Source organism: Maylandia zebra, linkage group LG11, assembly GCF_041146795.1.
Source record: "Maylandia zebra isolate NMK-2024a linkage group LG11, Mzebra_GT3a, whole genome shotgun sequence".
In the NCBI taxonomy this organism is placed as follows: Eukaryota; Metazoa; Chordata; class Actinopteri; order Cichliformes; family Cichlidae; genus Maylandia; species Maylandia zebra.
In genome coordinates this window covers 19,666,992-19,685,015 of record NC_135177.1, presented here as the reverse complement: position 1 = coordinate 19,685,015, position 18,024 = coordinate 19,666,992, and the positions used below count along the sequence as shown (strand labels likewise).

The 18,024-nt window shown below is 40.7% G+C and overlaps 3 protein-coding genes across 5 annotated transcripts in view; 2 read left to right on the top strand and 1 right to left on the bottom strand.

Annotated features, from left to right (window-relative positions):
- The window catches only part of spmip4 (sperm microtubule inner protein 4), a 47,076-nt gene extending 37,875 nt beyond the window's left edge, over positions 1-9,201 (bottom strand). The window contains exon 1 of the mRNA XM_076889955.1: positions 9,079-9,201. The gene's annotated coding sequence lies outside the window, so the exon portion shown is untranslated. The remainder of the gene's footprint in view (positions 1-9,078) is intronic.
- On the top strand, positions 1,873-6,408 carry cbx3b (chromobox homolog 3b). 2 transcript variants are annotated; one of them, XM_004541476.4, is made up of 5 exons: positions 1,873-2,105; positions 2,525-2,665; positions 2,774-2,930; positions 3,362-3,522; positions 5,081-6,408. In XM_004541476.4, the coding sequence occupies exons 2-5, from the start codon at positions 2,526-2,528 to the stop codon at positions 5,199-5,201; spliced, it is 579 nt and encodes a 192-aa protein (XP_004541533.1). In that variant the 5' UTR covers positions 1,873-2,105; position 2,525; the 3' UTR covers positions 5,202-6,408. The 2 variants fall into 2 exon arrangements, with proteins under 2 accessions (XP_004541533.1, XP_004541532.2); XM_004541475.3 differs by lacking the exon at positions 1,873-2,105 and having other exon boundaries at positions 2,112-2,665.
- On the top strand, positions 8,320-10,174 carry snx10b (sorting nexin 10b). 2 transcript variants are annotated; one of them, XM_004541477.3, is made up of 6 exons: positions 8,320-8,476; positions 8,752-8,838; positions 8,937-9,037; positions 9,144-9,245; positions 9,397-9,606; positions 9,708-10,174. In XM_004541477.3, the coding sequence occupies exons 1-6, from the start codon at positions 8,444-8,446 to the stop codon at positions 9,817-9,819; spliced, it is 645 nt and encodes a 214-aa protein (XP_004541534.1). In that variant the 5' UTR covers positions 8,320-8,443; the 3' UTR covers positions 9,820-10,174. The 2 variants fall into 2 exon arrangements, with proteins under 2 accessions (XP_004541534.1, XP_004541535.1); XM_004541478.5 differs by having other exon boundaries at positions 8,353-8,476; positions 8,705-8,838.
- The last annotated feature ends 7,850 nt before the right edge of the window (positions 10,175-18,024 follow it).

The window sequence follows — 18,024 nt, the reverse complement described above, 5'->3', positions numbered from 1 at the left end:
AACCTGCTTTCCCCCAAAACAATATATACAGTAGTAAATCTAGACAGGACCTCACTGCATGCATTACTGCCATTCTTGGGCCTACAGCGACAGCCCAAGCCTATTAGCTGTTCCGTTACTATAGCAACTTGTACTAAATCCCCAGAAGAGTAGACAGGAAGGGGTCCGAGGGCAAAAGTGGGTCATTTGGTTGATAACCAACACATGTCTTGCCTCAGTGTCTCAGTCAACTAATACACCAATCCATGGAGGAAAAAGATGTCTTGTAAGGATGGTGTGGCTCTACGAAAAATGCTTTTTAATAAAGCACACCTAATAAAGGATGTTAAATTGTAAACTGCTGAAAAACATAGTTATAAGAGAGACAGCCAAAATAATGTTTCACAACATGGGAATATTGTATTGCAGTATTAATATAGACACTGAAAAGGGTCGACCCTTATAATTATGATTATATTTCTAGTGTGTCTGTTGAGTGAGGCGGGGGTCCCTAAGTTCTCAATGTACTTATAAATTGGTGTGAAAACAGTTCGTAGCATTTGTATCTGGAGGCCTGGAGTATCTTCGACACAGTGTTAATAATTAAACAGTGTAGAAAACAGCAGGTTACCTTGGTTTTATCAATAGAGAATCTACAATTCATGAAGTTAATATCTACAGGCCCCCTCATTTAAAAGTTTCCACTGCACAAGGGGGATAGGTGGTCAGTCCAAATATAAATAATGGTAGCTGTTTACTTTAGACCAGTCACCTGTCCTCCTCCTGACTGCCTTTCTGATTATAGTATGTCTGATACATCTTTGGACTTTTGTAGTGTTGTTAGACTACGTAAGTTTATGTCTATACATAAATTTATGATCAAATACACCAAGTGCTGCATAATCCTGCCTTGACAATGAAATGGTACCAGTAGAAGCTGTATTCTGCACAGCTCCTGCGAGAGAGTGGTGGAAAAACTCAATGTGGAGCTGCTGCCTTTTGGCTGTGAGCTTTCCAGTATAAATCTATTGACAGCGGCTAACAGAGGTGCTATCAGTCCAATACAGGCTGGCAGCGTCCCCCAGTGGTGTTTTACAAAACAGTGTGGAGTAACTGCTGGAAAGCAAAGTGGAAAGACCTGTTCTTTGGTCGGGATGGAATGGGGCGGGGGCTATTTGGCCAATCAGTAGCTCTGAGTTTACTCATTGGCTAGAGGGGAACTGTCAGTCAAATCTCCCAAAGACTGTTTTTCCTGCGATTTCAACAGTACAGCCTCAGAGTTTGAGGGGAGCAGATCCCCGTCGACAAAGCCCAGTGTCTTTACAGCACTGAAAACAGTAAAAAAGTATTCTCAAATAATACTAAGTAACACTTTCTGTATTAGAATTTCTACTATACAATATCATGCAAAATTAAATATTAAAAATAGCATCAAACGTTTAAAATAATGCAAAATGAAGCGATTCAGTATATTATTTCCATCAGGAATTTACATTCATTGCAACTGCTTTATAAACCCACCGCTGTATCATTTTAAAGTGGATGGTATTTTTCTCTTAAATGTATTGAACTTTATGTAACATCAATTGGAAATACATGGAAGTACTCTAAAATTAAATAAAACTAAAGTGCACCAAGATCCCTGGTTCGATCCCGGGAGGAGACACAATACATTTATTTATTTATTTATTGTATTCTCGGACTGTCTTTTTGTTTCCAATAAAATAAAACAAAATTTGTGAAATACATTATAGGAAGTGCGCATGCCCTGCCATACCCCGCTGACGCCCATGGGTGGCAGGGCTGTTCCGGACCGCTGGACTGGGACGGTCGAGCGGACTGCTCCCTGATTGGTCGCTGCTGTGCGCGTCCCCGTCGTCTCCTCCCGGTTTTCCTGGCATGACCTTTTCCCTTGGCAACCACTTCCTCCGAGCATCAACGGCCATCTTTAATTTTAACTCATTCATGAAAAGTTGTTTCGCTCATTTACTCACATCGACCGACACATTTGAGCTCAAAGCAGCGTCACCGGCGCTTTGTGCATGTTGTTTCCAGCGACAAGCACAGAGCAGAGCCGAGCGGCACCGCAGCAGGCTACCCTCCGAGATTAAGTAAACACCGAGAGCGTACGTGCATATTGTTCATTACAGCGTCTAATGCATCACCGAGGCACGCTTCTATTCACTCATGTTTCGGGCTGCTGTCTGCTAAATGTGCTCGTAACCAGGCTGTGAGTGAACGACGCTCACGGCGATACTAACATGTTGCTTTTTTTGGACTGAAGGAGCACAATCACCCGACAGAAACAGCAGGTGGAGCGCTGTAACAAGTGTGCCGATCATTGTATGAAGGGCACAGCAGAGTAGTCGCCACTGCCATGTTCTGCTGGAAAAAAAAATCCCAGCAGCAGGGAGATAAAAGTGAATGCTCCTGACTCCACCGTGTTTAGTTTGGTTTTTTTTTTTTTTAGCACGAAAAGAAATGAACTCCCTGTTCTTGTGATTGCCCTGGCCTTCATTCATTCGCTTATTCTCTATCGTGGCAGAATGAGAAAGAAGCAGACTGCCAAACAGAGGAAGACTGAGGAGACTACAGTTGTCCAGGAGTTTGTGGTTGAAAAAATAATTCGCCGCAGAATCTCGAATGGGAGAGTGGAGTACTTCCTGAAGTGGAAGGGCTTCACTGAGTGAGTGGGATGTTGCAGAACCAGTCATTTGAACGGTTTGATTGTGTAACCCGTTTATCCACCGTAGTAAAAATTGCCTTTCCCTCCTCCTGTTAACTCTAACCGCAGTGCAGAAAACACGTGGGAACCCGAGGACAACCTGGACTGTCCTGAACTCATAGAGGAGTTCTTGAGAAACGCCCACTTCACCGAGGAGAATGAAGAAGAGCAACCCGAGCAAGGGTTTGTTCCCAAAGAGGAAATGGCAGAGGAAGAGACAGAAATTGTGAGTATGTGAGGAATTTTGGAGTTTCTGGATCGTCTGTATGTCTGTCTGTTTCCATGTTATTTACAGAACTTCTGCAGCTAAATCTGCCAAAAGGGAGAACAACAATGAAAAATATAGAAGTATAGGGAACACAATAGAAGTATGGTAGCATTTTCCCTTTAGTTGTAGACTGAGGTTGGAATAGAGTCAACTGACTCCTTGTCAGAAATTGTTTTAAGGCTCAATCTGAAACTAAATGTCGTGTTAAAGAGGTTAGTTTTACAAAAGCTCCTGAAAATGAAACCAGTTAAATTTCCCCTTTTTTCTGCAATGGGTGTGTACAGTGAGGGAGAAAAAATGAAATGGCTCGACTTAGCAACCTTCTTATCATGTCTAGTAAATCTGTGCTGCAACTTTGAACTTTGCCTTTTCTTATTTTGTTCTTTTAGTCCTGCGTGCAGGAGGCTCAGGCTGTGAAGACGGACAACAGCGTCCTTCAGCCCGATGATGAGCAGAAAAACTCCCCCAGTGACCTCAGTACTTATCTCGAGCCCGAATGCATCATCGGCTCAACGGACAGAAAGGGAGAGCTCATGTTCCTAGTCAAATGGTGACTGCTTCCTCTTTACTCTGTCCTTGAATAATAAATGCCAGCACTTGAGTAAACGTGGAAAATGTTAATATTTAAAGCCAGAGTCAGACAGCAAAGTGTGTGTGTGGGGGGGGGGACTCGATGTTTTTGTTGCTGTTGCTTTGTGGGAAACTGCAGTTTTCCAACATTTTATATATGCATGATCATTTACTTGAGAAGAGAAGTTGGAAGTTGACACTGACCACCTCAAACCTTATTAGTAACAGATTGGAGAGAGCAGATGGGCTTTGGGTTTATCATTACACACAACCATTAAGCTATAGACTCGGGGGCTCTTAACTATGCGTACCTGGACTATTAAGTCCAGCTCTGCAAAGATCTACCTTTATGAGGCTCCGAGTGATCGGCTTAGATCGTTTTGCTTTTTTTTTTCTCTTCTGATTTACATACACAAATGTTAGTGTCCGGGAGTCCAGCAGAGCCGCAACACTACCTACGATTGTAGTTACTTTATGAAAGAGGAGCTATATTGAATTACAACAGATTGTAAAGTTTGTAAACACAGTTTGTAAAACGGTTGGCTGAAGTCTTTTAAAACGCTCAATGAGTTTTGTTAGGTTGGAGAACTTGGAATTTTTTGAGTGTGAAAGATGTGCTCATGTTTAGGGCTGGAAGTTTAGAGGTCTACGGAAAGCAAACACTTGCACACAATTCCACAAATTATTGACCTTACCCAAATGTCCGCGTCATTCAAAGAAGCACGGCATTGATATGATGATAAGACGCCAGAGTCCTATATTGCTTCCCTTAAGCAAACAAGTCATTTTTTTTACTTCTCCTCCACAAGAGCATAGCCAGTCAGAAAATGTTTAATTCCCTTTGTTTGTCTCAGTCTGTCCCTTGCATCCCATTCTGTCATTCTTGTAATCTTCTCTTCTTGTAATCTTCTTTCCTGCTGTTTGGGAGCTCAGTCTCTATCATCCTTTGCCCAGTGTATCAACTATCCCTCCTCTGCACATGTCCTACCTATTTCAGCTTTGCCTGGTACACTGTCATATGCTTTCTGTAGATCCTCAAAGACAGAGTGCAACTCCTTCTCTGTACTTCTCCATTAACACTTTAAGCAAACTAGCACAAACATCGTGTCTCTAGCGCTCTTTCTCAGTATGAAGTCATACTGCTGCTCACTGATCATCACCTCTCCTCTTAACTGAGCTTTGGCAGCTCTGTCCCGTGTTTTCATGGCTTTATCCCTCTGTAGTTACTTCAGCTAGGCACACATCATCCTTGTTCTTGAAAATCAGTGATGATATGCTTTATTACATTTGTTGATCTGTCAGCAAGACACTGTGAGAAATTACTGGCTAAATTTAACAGAATTGGTGGAACAATGGAGCATGAGCTAAAGGAAGCTAAAGCTAAAATCTAGTGCCCCTTTTATGTAGAGTCCCCTTACCCTTTACTTCTCCATTAAAAAAAACTGTCAGAAATATTTGTTTCTGTTAAGACATTTTACATCCATTAAAAACGAGAGGCGGTTTCAGTCTTTTTCCTTCTGCTGCGCGTATCCCCACAGGAAAAACTCGGATGACGTTGCCCTGCTGCCGGCCCGTGAAGCGAGCGCCAGATGTCCCCAGGTGGTCATCGACTTCTACGAGCAGAAGCTGACCTGGCACTGTGGAGACGACGAGCAGTAAAAATGTGTGTGGGTTGTGTGCAGAGGAGAACTAATAAACAGCTGTGCTCTCATCTGAAGCTTAACTTTAGCCTCCATCAAATGTCCTCCTTCAGCTGGCATCAGAAGCACTTCGAGCTCTGGCAGGTGTGACATCCTCGGCGGTGGTGGATTTTAAGTGCTGTCTGCCCCGTGGTGCTCAAAAAAGGTCACTGTGACTTTGCAGACACTCTGATGGAGGCTCAAGCTAACCTTTATGTAGAGCGGCTGATCTGAGGTCAGACTAACCCGTTGCAGCTTTTTTCCTGTGTCATCATGTAGCGGACTCGATCACTGTGGTTGTGTTTTGTTTTGAAGATATTGTTCTATGAGTAATTTAGTATTTATAGTCCTGTTTAGATGCCAGTATCTTACACTGGAAGGGCCCTGCGGTTGTTTAGTGTGTGCTTTACATCCTGTACGGCGACACTCTACTGCCAGAGCCAGCAAACTACTGTCCAAGTCCATGCCTTCAGCCTATGTAGCTTTTGGTTAGAGCTGAAGATTGTAGCCCTGTTGTTGGAATGCCTCTTGTTTGAACTTGTATTGTGTGAGGTTGTGAAGTGTTAATGGACACAGCTTTTACTGTATCTCTTTATGACCCTTGTGGTTGATGTTAAATAATATATATTTAAAAAAAAATGTTGCCCATCAAAAATTCCCTTGTTTTTTTTAATCAGCTGCTGTAAATTAGCAGTTTTCTCCTGTTTATTGAATTAGAACGTTTCAGATTATTTAAATATTTGGTGCTTTGATCCAAAAAGTGAAGCCCTGTAGAATTTTTCAGAATAAGAGCGCCTCGAGGCAACTGTTGTCGTGATTTGGCACTGTATAAATAAAATTGAGTTGAATTAGAAGGTCATGAATTTTCTTAAGTAAATCTAATGAGATTTACACTTATCAAAATGAACTCTTGTGCACCGTAAATGCGTAAGACGATTGTTAAATGTAGCACTTTAGATCTGAGACTGTGCAGTTTACACAGGGCATTCATTGACTGTAATTATACAGTTCTGTGTACTTTATATCTGTATCCTGGTGGCATTGTTCTGACTCGACATATCTCCCATGACTGCTATGGGACACTCAGCTGAACCTCAAACCTCCTAAAAACACATCTGCTACAGAACTACTGTAACTGTTGACCATGGATCTGTGAAGTCTGTGAATAAATGAAACCTTTTTTGACACTTTTTGCATCTTGATTCACTCTAATTATATTTCTCACATTATGTGGTCCAATTACTCCTAAAATAAATGATCAATTCCAAATTATTAAAAAAAACAACATTAATATGAGATGATTCATTTGACATTACATTTCTGGCACTAAATGGGCTACACAGAGTTGGGTCCAGAAACACAAGCTTTGTGATTTTCTTTTTTCCTCTGTGCACCACCACAGTGGATTTTAAAGCTAACAGTTAAGATGTGCTTAAAGTGCAGACCTTTAATCTTAATTCAAGGGTTTTACTGTAAAAAATGCAGCTCTTTAGGAATTGCAGTGATTTTTTTAGACAGTGCTTCATTTTCAGAGGCGGAAATCAATTGGACAAACTTACATTTTAAAAGTAAAAACCTTTGTAGTCAATAAATGCCTAAAGTTTAGAACCCATCGACACCACCACGTACTTTTTTTCCATGCTTCAGAGGCTCTGCTAGCCCTGTGCTGCGGTCACTGTCTGGTGCTGCTTGTGGGTTTTTCTGGATTCAGTTTTGTTTTTAGTAACTGGAAGGCACGCTGTTAGGCGGAGATCAGGTGACTGACGTGGTTGATGAAGAATATCCCCGTTTTTGCTTTCAGGAATGGCTGAGTTGCTTTTGTGGTGTCCTTCGGGTCATTATCTGTTTGCACTGTGAAGTGATTAGGTTTGTGGCATTTGAGTGAAAAGTATAGTGCTGTACACTTCTATCAATAAACACTAGTGACCCTTTACCATTGGCAACCATACATGCCCATGCTATAACATTACCTCCACATATTTTACAGATGATGTGGTATGCTTAGGATAATGATTTGTTTCCATGCTTCTCTCTTCTCATTATTCTGGCACAAGTTAATCTTGAGTTTATCTGTCCAAAGATACTTTTTCTAGAACTGTGCAGGTTCTTTTAGGTATTTTCTTATCTGACCTTCTTGTTTTTGAGTATAACCAGTGGTTTCCACCGTGCTGTAAACTCTCTGTATTTACATTCATGAAGGTGTTTCTAAACTCTGGACCCTGTCAATGATATGCTTACCTCTTCTTGACTTGGTTAGATGCTGTAAAGTTGTTTTTCCTTACAAATGGAAACGATTCTGTCATCATGTATTTTAGTTTTATGTTCTTCTGTTTTTTTCTTTGTTTTTTTTTAGATAGTGCAGTACTGTGAGTAAACAGAAAAGATGGGAGAGAGTGGAAGGAGTTAGACACAGAAAATGTTCTGGCATGGACTTAAAAACAGGCCTCTGCAGTACCCTTGGGTACTTGGCTACCAGCATCCACTTCAATTGTCTCCTGTGATCTTTCAGGCATCTCATTGTTTTTAAGAACAGATCAGATTGTTGATTTGGCCTCTCTTAAATTTTTTGCTGTCTCTATGAGAGGATTATTTTTCACTTTCAGCCTAATGACGGCCTTCCTCACTTAGATTGGCATCTCATTAGACCTTATATTTAAAATCTAAACCATTTTCACCATTTTAAATTAACGCCAGATCTTTTGTCTACTTCATTTGTCACAAAATAACAAATGAACAGGCCTCACCTGGCCACAAAACTGCTAGCAGTTACCTTTGAGCCTCTTAAAACGGAAGACTGTATAAAAATGGCTGTAATTTATAAACAGTTAATACTAAACTTTTTGTTAAACTTTTGTGAATTAAAGCCAAAAGTCTCCACTTCAATCATATCTTGATTGTGTCGTGTAAAATCCACTGTGATGGTGTAAAAAAAAAAAAACCTACAGCAGTTGTCTCTTTTTCTAACAAAGTATGGATTTCCTGTAACTTTAGCTGCTTTGATCTGGTTGTGCTGACACATGTTCTCTAACAATGCTTCCGATTTAGGAATGCTCGTTTTGCTGAGTTGACAGTTAGAGGGAGGTGCTTATATCAGTCTTGTGACTTTATTTTGAAACCTTTGCTCCATAACCTGTAAAGGTGGAAATAAAAGACACAAATGCAGTGCTAAGGACCACTATTATCTATCTGACTTACAGTTATTGAGATTGAATCTTTTAGATCATGAGAAAAGAAACTGACAGCACCGAGAATCAGGTAGGTCTGAATTAGTGTTGTGAATGTGACAGTTTCTTAATTGTCAAGAAGAAAGATCTTTTAGGAGTCATGTGTTTTCCTTAAACTGTGGCACAACTTTGAAAATAACCGTGTTTGTACTAAGCATGAAACCATTCTCTGTTGGATTTTCCTATCCTGGTTCGTGTGATGTTAGTCATTCTACTTCCTCTATCTGCCAATATAATCCTTCCCTTTTTCACAACACAGTGCATTCCATTCAGTCTTTCAGTCTCTGTCCTGCCTTCTCCATGCAGCAGGTCATCAGTGTCTGGGTACGGGACCCACGGATGCAAAAGAATGACTTCTGGCATGCCTACATAGACTATGAAATTTGTTTACATGTAAGTAAAATGCTTAAGACAGTTGGTCGAATCGTTATTCTTTCATTTAGGGCATTTTTACTGTGATATGTGTGTGACACTGGGGTGTCCTGTTTTAGACCGACAGTGTGTGCTTCACCAAGAAGATCTCACAAGTGAGAAGGAGATACAGTGAGTTTGTATGGCTCAGGCGAAAACTGCAGGCAAATTCGATGCTAATGTAAGTTCATCCACTGAGATTTGAATTTAAAGTTTACTTACTCATAGTTAAAGTAGTGTGCTCAGTTGTTCCTGACATTTTGTTGTTCTTGTTGTTGATTTTCCAGGGTACATGTACCAGGGCTGCCCCCTAAAAACCCTTTCTTCAGTCTTAATAACGCTCAGCAGATCACTGATCGAATGAAAGGGCTCCAGAAATTTTTGGAACAGTACGTGAGAACCCAAAGATCAATGCATTTATGAACTTTGACCTAGTCAAACAAAAACTGGAGTACAAACACGGGACCACATGACTGACTCTTTCTAAAGGTAATACCGGGCGAAGTTTTAAAGTGTTTATTTTTCCCAAATTTTTTTCAGAGTCCTTCAGAACCCTCTGCTGCTGTCCGACAGCTGCCTTCACCTTTTCCTACAGTCACAGCTTAGCGTGCCTATGATAGAGGCCTGCGCTGCTGGAAGGACGCACTACTCTGTGGTTCAGGCTGTGCAACGCTGCGGCCTCCGGAGATTCCACTCAGAAGAGGATCTGCACAATAACCTCAAAATTTCCTGTGACTCTGACTCAGATAGGTAAAAAAAAAGATCTGATCTCACCGCATGAGTAAAACTGAAAGTCTTTAGAAGTCAGTTTCACTCTACCTAATTCACTAAATTGTCTTTTTTTTTTCCAGCTCCGAGGGTAGGGATCCAGAACACAAGATTAAAGATTTGGAAGCTTCTTCTCTTGATCTCATTGAAACAAGCCAGGAGGAAGAGCTGAGCTGCTTATCTCGTTCTACATGAAAGCATCATCTTCATACTGCTGACAGAATGTGGGAGTCTCTGCACCCATACAATGTTTTGGATGAGCGAAGGAAAAAGCTATTACCGTAAACCTGTTACTGCACTTAACATGTCTCGTCTTAATTATTTCATTTATTTAAAAAAATGTCACAGCTTCTTGTGTTCTTGATGAGACGTTTTAGTTTGAAATTTGCACAGTAAATAATAATAAAAAATTACCTCTTGTATATTACATATCTATTATCTATCTACATTTATATCTATCTACATATCTACCTGCACGTTCTCAGATTGTCTGAATAAATACAAAGTTGTACCAACAATTTGCCTGAAGATGGCAGTGTTGTAACAGCAATGCGTTTGTATAATCTTTGCTTCATAAACATTGCTTGAATTTTGGTCATTGAGACTGAAACTGGTCAGATATGAGTGCAGTGAAAGCCTTTTGTTCTCCTCTCTGTGCTTCACTCCCAATCAAGGGAAGGGTGTGGAAAGCTTGTCATCTGGTGGCCACCGCAGTGCTTAGCAGTATGACATGTGTAATAGGGTCTCTGCAGAGTTTTTAGACAGCCCCCTTGTCAGGTGTGTGGCTGGTAGGAGGTCCTGTGGGATCCCAATGGACTTGCTCCTGTCTGAGAGGGCTATCGGGTAGACAGGCTACATTGCTCCCTGCTGAACAAAATGCCAGCTGCAATGACAAGACACCCTTTCTACCTGTCTCCTTTGCTTTTGTTAGTCTGAGCTCACCTACTGCAGTCACATCTCAGCGTGTCTGTTCGTGTGTGTTTAGTAAACACACACGCCTGCTCTCACAGTGAACACCACCGTGCTTTTTTTTTATTTTATTGCAGATGTAATAACGAGTAAAGGGAGTGGACAAACTGACATATCTGCAAAACTCATTAGATGAAGTGTTTTGCTTACTTTGGTTTTTTCCTCTGCAGCAGCTGGGTGAGATTTATTGTGAATTCAGAGGGTGGAAGAGATAGTAGGCTTATGTTAGAAAGAACAGAGCAGTGACGTCATCTTAAACACACTGAGATGAACAGCCGCCGACCGAGCTGCCACGGGAAGGTGGGACACATTTCTGAAAGATGCGCATCCAGTAGATATGTATTCATTTGCATCTACTATAGTGAAATATATGTATGTGCAACCATTACCAATGCTTGACGTGTAGTCAGCAGTATTTTGCACCTTCGGACAAAGGTGTAGGTGTTCAAGTGCAAACATATGAATGTTTTTCACTATTTCCACTTAATAAATTTTGAAAAATGTTTGTCTTGTCTTCCTGCAAATAGCTTGCAAAGAAGCTATTTAAACAGGAACTGTTCAGTCTAATGATATCTGACTTTCCAATATTGTTGCGTGTCACCCTGACAGACTTTTAAGAAGCCTATGTAAAATGCTACACTGTATCATGTCAGTGTTTGAAGGAATTCTTGAAGTTAAAGATGCAACATTTTGGGTATTGTGTGGGTATTTTAAAAATAAACTTCAGTCATTCAGAATTAAATTACTTTGTCTGTTAAAAAAAGAAAAGAAAAGCTGTCATGTAAATTTTAATTAATTAAAACATTTTAGACTCATCAGTTTCATAATATTAATGAAACCAATGAAGGATGTATCACAGCCCTTGAGATGCTAGTGTAAGAGATGCCAAAAATGTAAAAGGGAAGAAGTAATCTTGGGGAGCTTTGGAGTTGCAGGTTGCACAATGAACTAAGTTCCCTTTGCAGAGCTTTGTGACTGCAAACTCCTTTTTGTCACTAGCAGTCTTGTGGATTGAAATGTTTCCATTTGCTAGTTTCAATTTGACCCGTCCTGCAGTATTGACCCATCATTTGATGGTTCAGTACTCCGATCCACTGGCCGTTAACCTTGAGCCTACCCTGCCGCTGCAGTTCTGCTACCATGACAACAAGGAGACATTTAAACCCATCAGATCAATTGCTAGTGGCTCCCTGCTCCATGTTGTGTGACCCCCAGTGTGGTCAGCTGGAGTGAAAACAGCGGGACAATAAATGAAGAAGAAGTAGAAGATGAAATTTCACTCTCCCTGGGCAAATACCCTCACTGTGCGTAATCTAATTAGTATGCTTATTGTTTGACACATAAAGTAGTCGAAGACCAAATAAATGAAAATGGCCCCTCTGGGAGAGACCCATCTGCCTCAGACCAAGTCAGCATGTCTTTCTGCCACAACAGCTCAAATAAACCACATCTAATGTCTATGATCACATGCTTGACTTGCTATTACATCTGATTTGTAATTAACACCGCATCAGAATAAGCAAAAGTAAACATTTTATCTTTTGGAATTAACCAAACTGTCAAACATGTGACAATATGAAATCCCAATCAGGGTATGTCTACAAAGCCAAAAACAAATGGAAGAAATGAGGGAGATATGCTCCAGTGGAGGCAAATTACAGATAAATCAGAGCCTGCTCATGCATTTTAAGTGCCACATTATACAGAATCCATTAGTAGCAATAGGAGCTCAGCACCATTTGAGATATTAAATCTCTGTGACTGCAACTCCATTGAACCAGGATGAGTCGATATCAGAGAAAGCCAGCTGCACTGCCAGTGGACAGGGGCTGATGCCTAAACAAAACGATACCATGAATATACATTATTGGTGATATGACAACAGCACACGCAGGCGATACGGCGTGTTTTTCCACTATAGGCAGATCTTGGAGCTGGGGATTTACTGAAGCGTTAATAAGAAACTGAACATTTTTCAAGGTCTCTTACATTTCATGCCAGTACTGAGTGCTGATTTACTGTGGGCCACAAAGCTTCCACAACCTGACAGCCAAAACAGGATTTTTACATCTGTCCTTGCAGCTGTGTGTGCCTCTGTCCTTCTATGTGTGTGTGTGTGTGTGTCTGTGCATGTGCACATTCAAAAGCCAAACCTACCCTCAGTTTGACCAAAAAGCAAAAACAAAAAGGAAAAAAAAATCTTCAGGGTTGAAACATTTTTCTGTGTCACTCAAATGTCACAGATGAAAATGAGATGACACAAGCCATCCATCAAATTCTGCAGCCTTACCTTTTCTGAGTTCTGTATAGTTAAACCTGCTATTTCCCCTGCAAATGGTGTCGCCTGTTGATGTGTAGATGTAGCAATTACAGGGAACCGACGTGATCACTGTACCAAGGCATGCACCAGCTTCCCATCCCCTAGAATCAGAGCTGATCAGCATGAAACTAGCTCCTCTGCCTTGAGCGCATTGGCTTGAGGGAGGGAAAAAAAGATGAGATCATTGCTGGGTAATTTCCTCAAATAATATGGTGTGTAAAATTAGATGTGTTTCCTTTGGTTTGTGCATCTTAAAAACAGATGTATGACAAGGAGGGACTTTGTCTTAAAAGAGCAAATGTGTTTGATCATATATAATCACAAATGTTCATTAATCAATGAAATAATCCCTTCGTTTTATAGAAAGGAACATATGCCTGCAGGTTGTACAAACAGGGGTCTTTATTCTTTTGGCATCTATTGTTTTTTTAATGTTAGCATAGCATGAGAATATAGCGCTTTTTGAGAACCTCAAAGCGCTGTACAATTCCACTATTCATTCACTCTCACATTCACACACTGGTGGAAGGGCATTGTTCCCCTGGTGGGGCCTTCCTGTGTGGAGTTTGCATGTTCTCCCTGCGCCTACATAGGTGTCCTCCCTCGGTGCAAAAACATGCATCTTAGATTAACTGCTAAATCTAAATTTGATAACATTTTTTATAAAGTATGCATGAATCCATATTAAAATAAAATGCTTTGACTGAGTTTTCTAAATTGTTAACTTTGACTTAGAATTAGGTAAAAAAAAATGAATAGATGATAATTTAGTAGGTAACTCCTTAAATTGAAATGACAAGAAACTAAATATTTTTAGTCTTTTTTTTTCTTTCTTTTTTTATTACAGTTCATAGTCGTGTAAACTTGTGATCATTTCATTGGCATAGGAACAGGTTGTTTTGTACTGTTTCCCATACAAACAGCCTCCAAAGCCACCAGCTGCAGGTTTGCTGTGTTATTGGAAGTACAAATTCTTTAAACTGCAAAAAATATAGAAGCCGCCATTGCGTGCAATAGGTCGGCAGCCTTATGAAATTTCCCCTTGTGGGACTAATAAAGGTATATCAAATCAAATCAAATCAAAAGTCCTTGTGTAATGATTGTTAGTACATAGGTTGACCAATAGCTCAACCGATAGATGAAGACAGAAAGAGAGGGAGATGTGTAGTACATTTTTGCATGCATTCGCATCTTGGCACAGGGGAACAGAGCCTTTTGTGTGTCACAAGATCATGTGTAAATAGCAAACCCTCCAGACGAAATGTCTTGTTAGGGATGAGGTATGAGTAGAGGGGGAGCTCTTTGGTCAGACCCATTTCAGGGAACAGAGAAACTGCCAGTGGTGGCAGTGAGAAGACGACATAGGGTGGAGAAAGAAGGGGGAAAAACGGAGGGGTAGAGGGCACCATCTCTCGGGGCCTCTGAGCTTCACTGGCAGTGTGTGTAAATCAGCAGGCAGCTCACGGCTGCAATGAGGTAGAAAATAAAAAAAACATAAAAATGTCCAAGTGAAATAAGAGGCAAGGAGAAATCTTTTATGATGAGCCTAAATTCTCCTTACTCTGCAGTAGATCCACTGACCGGCTCAGCTTGTCTTCTTCAGACACCGTCCATCATCCCAATATCTGCATATAGCCACAAATTACTCAAATTACCCCACCTGCTACTCATGTAATACATATGTAATGAGTATCCTAAATTTGAATGATTATTATTCATGGTACCCTTAATAGACCTATGTCAAATTCATTAATATGCACGTAAAATGATATGGACTGTCACACCAGGAAGTCTGAAGTTGTGCAGACGTGGTTAACACACATAAAGTCTTACTTAAAAGTTACCAACACTCTGGATGTTAAATATACACCGCCACTGGAGCGTGGATGCTTGTTCTTGACCTTTGGGAGCAGTATATGCAAACAATGTAATGACACAGTGTCATAGCTCTACTGTCTAGCTTTGTGAAGTTAGAACTTCTGGCCCTCTTCAGCAGGATGGTTTTGGGGGCATCATGTGACCTGTAGGTGGAAGCTATGGAGAGGACATTGAATTAATTGAAAGTACATTACCATATTTAAGTTGTTTATCGTGCCGGCTGGTTAGCTCAGTTGCCTCACAGCAGATAGGTCATGCACCTGTAGACATTCTCCTTGTAGTGCATGGGTTTTCCTCATAATGTGGATATGAGGATGAATGGCACCATAACATTTTATCTCATTGCCTCTTTATTTTCCTCTATATAATACGTACTGTATTATAAATAGGATGAGACGAGAAGAATACAAAAAATATAAAGCAGTAAAACTGAATAACTTAAAATGTCTGAATCAATCAATCTGAATGTGAATCTTACCGCAGTGTTCTTACTTATGAAGATGTGGTCTTGTCACAGTGTAATGATGAATACCTCTGTGTGTACTTTGGGCACTAAATGAGTTCAGGTTAGCTTGGCAGGACCCGAGCCTGGATACATGCCAAAGCTGACACTAAATGGGAGTGATGGCAACAATCTGCTATCCAGTGCCTCAGTTAGCTCAGCAAGCTCTTGTAATTCAAACCTCACGCCTTCACTTCCACTGCTGGAGGGCTGTCTTGAAAACTGCTGCTATATAAAGACCTGACACTGAGATGGGACCTCAACTTAAAGGTGGGGTCATTACAACCAGGGGCATCTAACTCAGGGCAGTAAAAGAGGAGCTGGCAAGAGATGGGGGGTGATTCTTTTACGCAGCACTGAGAGGCAGACAGCTGCAGTGTATGTGGGTGAAAGGGGTACACAGGGCTGTAATTACAGTTAGAACATCGCTTGCATCTCTGACCTCCTTTGATTACAAACTATCCTCCCAAACCATCCCGGGTCATTACTCACCTCGCTAACTAGTATAGTAAATCAGCAGCAGAGCACCGACCTGATATTAGAGCCACAACAAGAGAGTAAACAGGGCTGGGCTATGGAGGCTGCAGCATTATAAATAATCTATGAAGAGATGGAGCAGGAGCGAGGTGTGGGAGATGTTTATAGCAGGTGGACAAACACCTGTCACTTTGATAAGCCTGATTTATTTTGAGTGACATGTCAGCACATAGCTCTAACCTGCCTGACAGCCTGGACTCCACACCCTTGAAACACGAACTGCTTGAAACGTTGATGTATACAGTAAATGAGAGGGCTGACAATCATCACCACACCATTAACAGCTTCATTAGTGAAAACACCAGCTTAGATGTGATGGTGCTAATCATAGTATCAAGTAGGGGGTTGATGGTGAGGTTTTTGAGGCCAGGAAATGTGACTTTCGGACGTTGGAGCCACATCTGTCACCCGCTCCAGAAATATACAAGTCCTCTTTCGACATCGCTGTCTGCAGCACCCAGAAGGCTATTAACGCGAAGAGAGAGCAGACACCTATAACATGTGAGAAAAGTGGGCGTGGTGCTTCTAATAAATGACCTGTCTAGACCTATATTTAGTGCCCCACCGCTAACCCTGTTCTGCAGCTCATAACATTAGATGGTAGATATCAAAAAACCACTAAAATAAATTTTTAAAAAATCGAAGCTTCAAATTTCCAGAAATATGAGTTTTCCTGCTGTGATTGTCATTAGCATTCACTTTGAATACACCATATCGTCCCACAGTGTCACGAGCCAGCGGAAAAAACCTTAATTTGTCAGCTGCTATGAGTTATGTTCACAGAAACTGACCTCAATTAAGAGTGACTTACCTTTAAAGTGTGTCTATTTCAGATTTTAAGATTTAGACTGAGGAAAAGAAGCTTTAATGGAATGCTGACATAGGGCCAGTTGGAGATGTAATACATTTCCTGCAAAATGCCAGGGGATACCACATAAATAACACTCTGTTATGCCTGACAGAAACTCTCTATGAAGCTGTGATCTACTGCTCTGTGACCTGGTTAAAGAGCAGAAGAAGCAGCTGACAGCTTGATCAAAATTACCTCTCCAAAGTGGTATAGATCAAGCCTTTAGCCTTCTCAACAAGCCTGATGCATAATAATAATCAACAAAGATGAGCGGGTTATATTAGTGTACCGTTATTCTTCTGAGTTATTTATGTTTGCACATGGCACGAATTATGAGAGCAGTAGCATCAAAAGAAGTCTTACTGGGGGGAAAAAAAATACACTGTCACCTGTAACAGAATTAACTTCTTTGAACTCTCAGTCATTATCAGCAGAAAATGACTACAAATGTGTTTTTACCTGAAGGGAAATGCGTTTTATATTTCCATCATCTTTCTCTGTAAATCCAGTTTTATTTATTATTACTCAACAGCTCAATCTATACACATTTGGCTGGCAGAATTGTCGCTTTATGGTTAAAAGTATTAATTAGTGATATTCTGGTATCATTAGTGTAATTTAGTGCCCGGCAGATTAATAGCATGGTGACATTTATCTTTGAAACATTATATCTTGATGTTAAATTGCAATAAAAGACCCTGTATATTCTGAGGATATGGCTGTCCAAATCTAACAGGAGACGTGGGGGGGGGGGGGGGGGGGGGGGGTTGACATCCATTAAGGAAATCCTTTATTGGCACATAAAAATGAGAGGCAACATTTAGCCTTACTTGCCTTTGGCAACTTAACCCATTGCCAAACATTAAAACGAACGCTATGTCAGCACTAAGGAAATATTTTTGTTTAGCCATTATAGCCCATAATTTAGCAACAAGCCCAAAACCTGATGGAAGCGTTTCAGAGCATTGTCATCACAATTTTGGACATCTATATGGCAGAATATTGCATTATTTGATTATGCATTCTTTCTCTGCCCTAAGACAAAAGCATTTCCTCTCTATATTCAATAACTCATTATGGTAATTCATTACATCGCCAATTAGTAGAGAAGCTTTATCGCTGCACTATACCATAAAGGGCAGGATTTATGTTGTCTTTGAATGTCACCCAGAGGACAGAGGACGAGCTCATCACTCAAGAAGAACAAAATAGAGAGACACAGAAAAGGGAGAAAAAATAGAGGGAAGATGAAGGGAACGATGCAGTGAGTTATCGGTTAATGAATGCATTTTCCCTGCCCATTTTCTCACAACCTTGAGAAACCTTGACAAGGAATCTTTGTCT

Bases quoted from the DNA above. Each gene is read 5' to 3' on its own strand.
- cbx3b (XM_004541476.4), top strand. From the start codon at position 2,526: ATGAGAAAGAAGCAGACTGCCAAACAGAGGAAGACTGAGGAGACTACA. The intron at 2,931-3,361 runs GTGAGTATGTGA...TTGTTCTTTTAG, and splicing joins CAGAGGAAGAGACAGAAATT to TCCTGCGTGCAGGAGGCTCA. The intron at 3,523-5,080 runs GTGACTGCTTCC...GTATCCCCACAG, and splicing joins CTCATGTTCCTAGTCAAATG to GAAAAACTCGGATGACGTTG.
- snx10b (XM_004541477.3), top strand. From the start codon at position 8,444: ATGAGAAAAGAAACTGACAGCACCGAGAATCAG. The intron at 8,839-8,936 runs GTAAGTAAAATG...GTCCTGTTTTAG, and splicing joins ACTATGAAATTTGTTTACAT to ACCGACAGTGTGTGCTTCAC. The intron at 9,038-9,143 runs GTAAGTTCATCC...TTGATTTTCCAG, and splicing joins CAGGCAAATTCGATGCTAAT to GGTACATGTACCAGGGCTGC.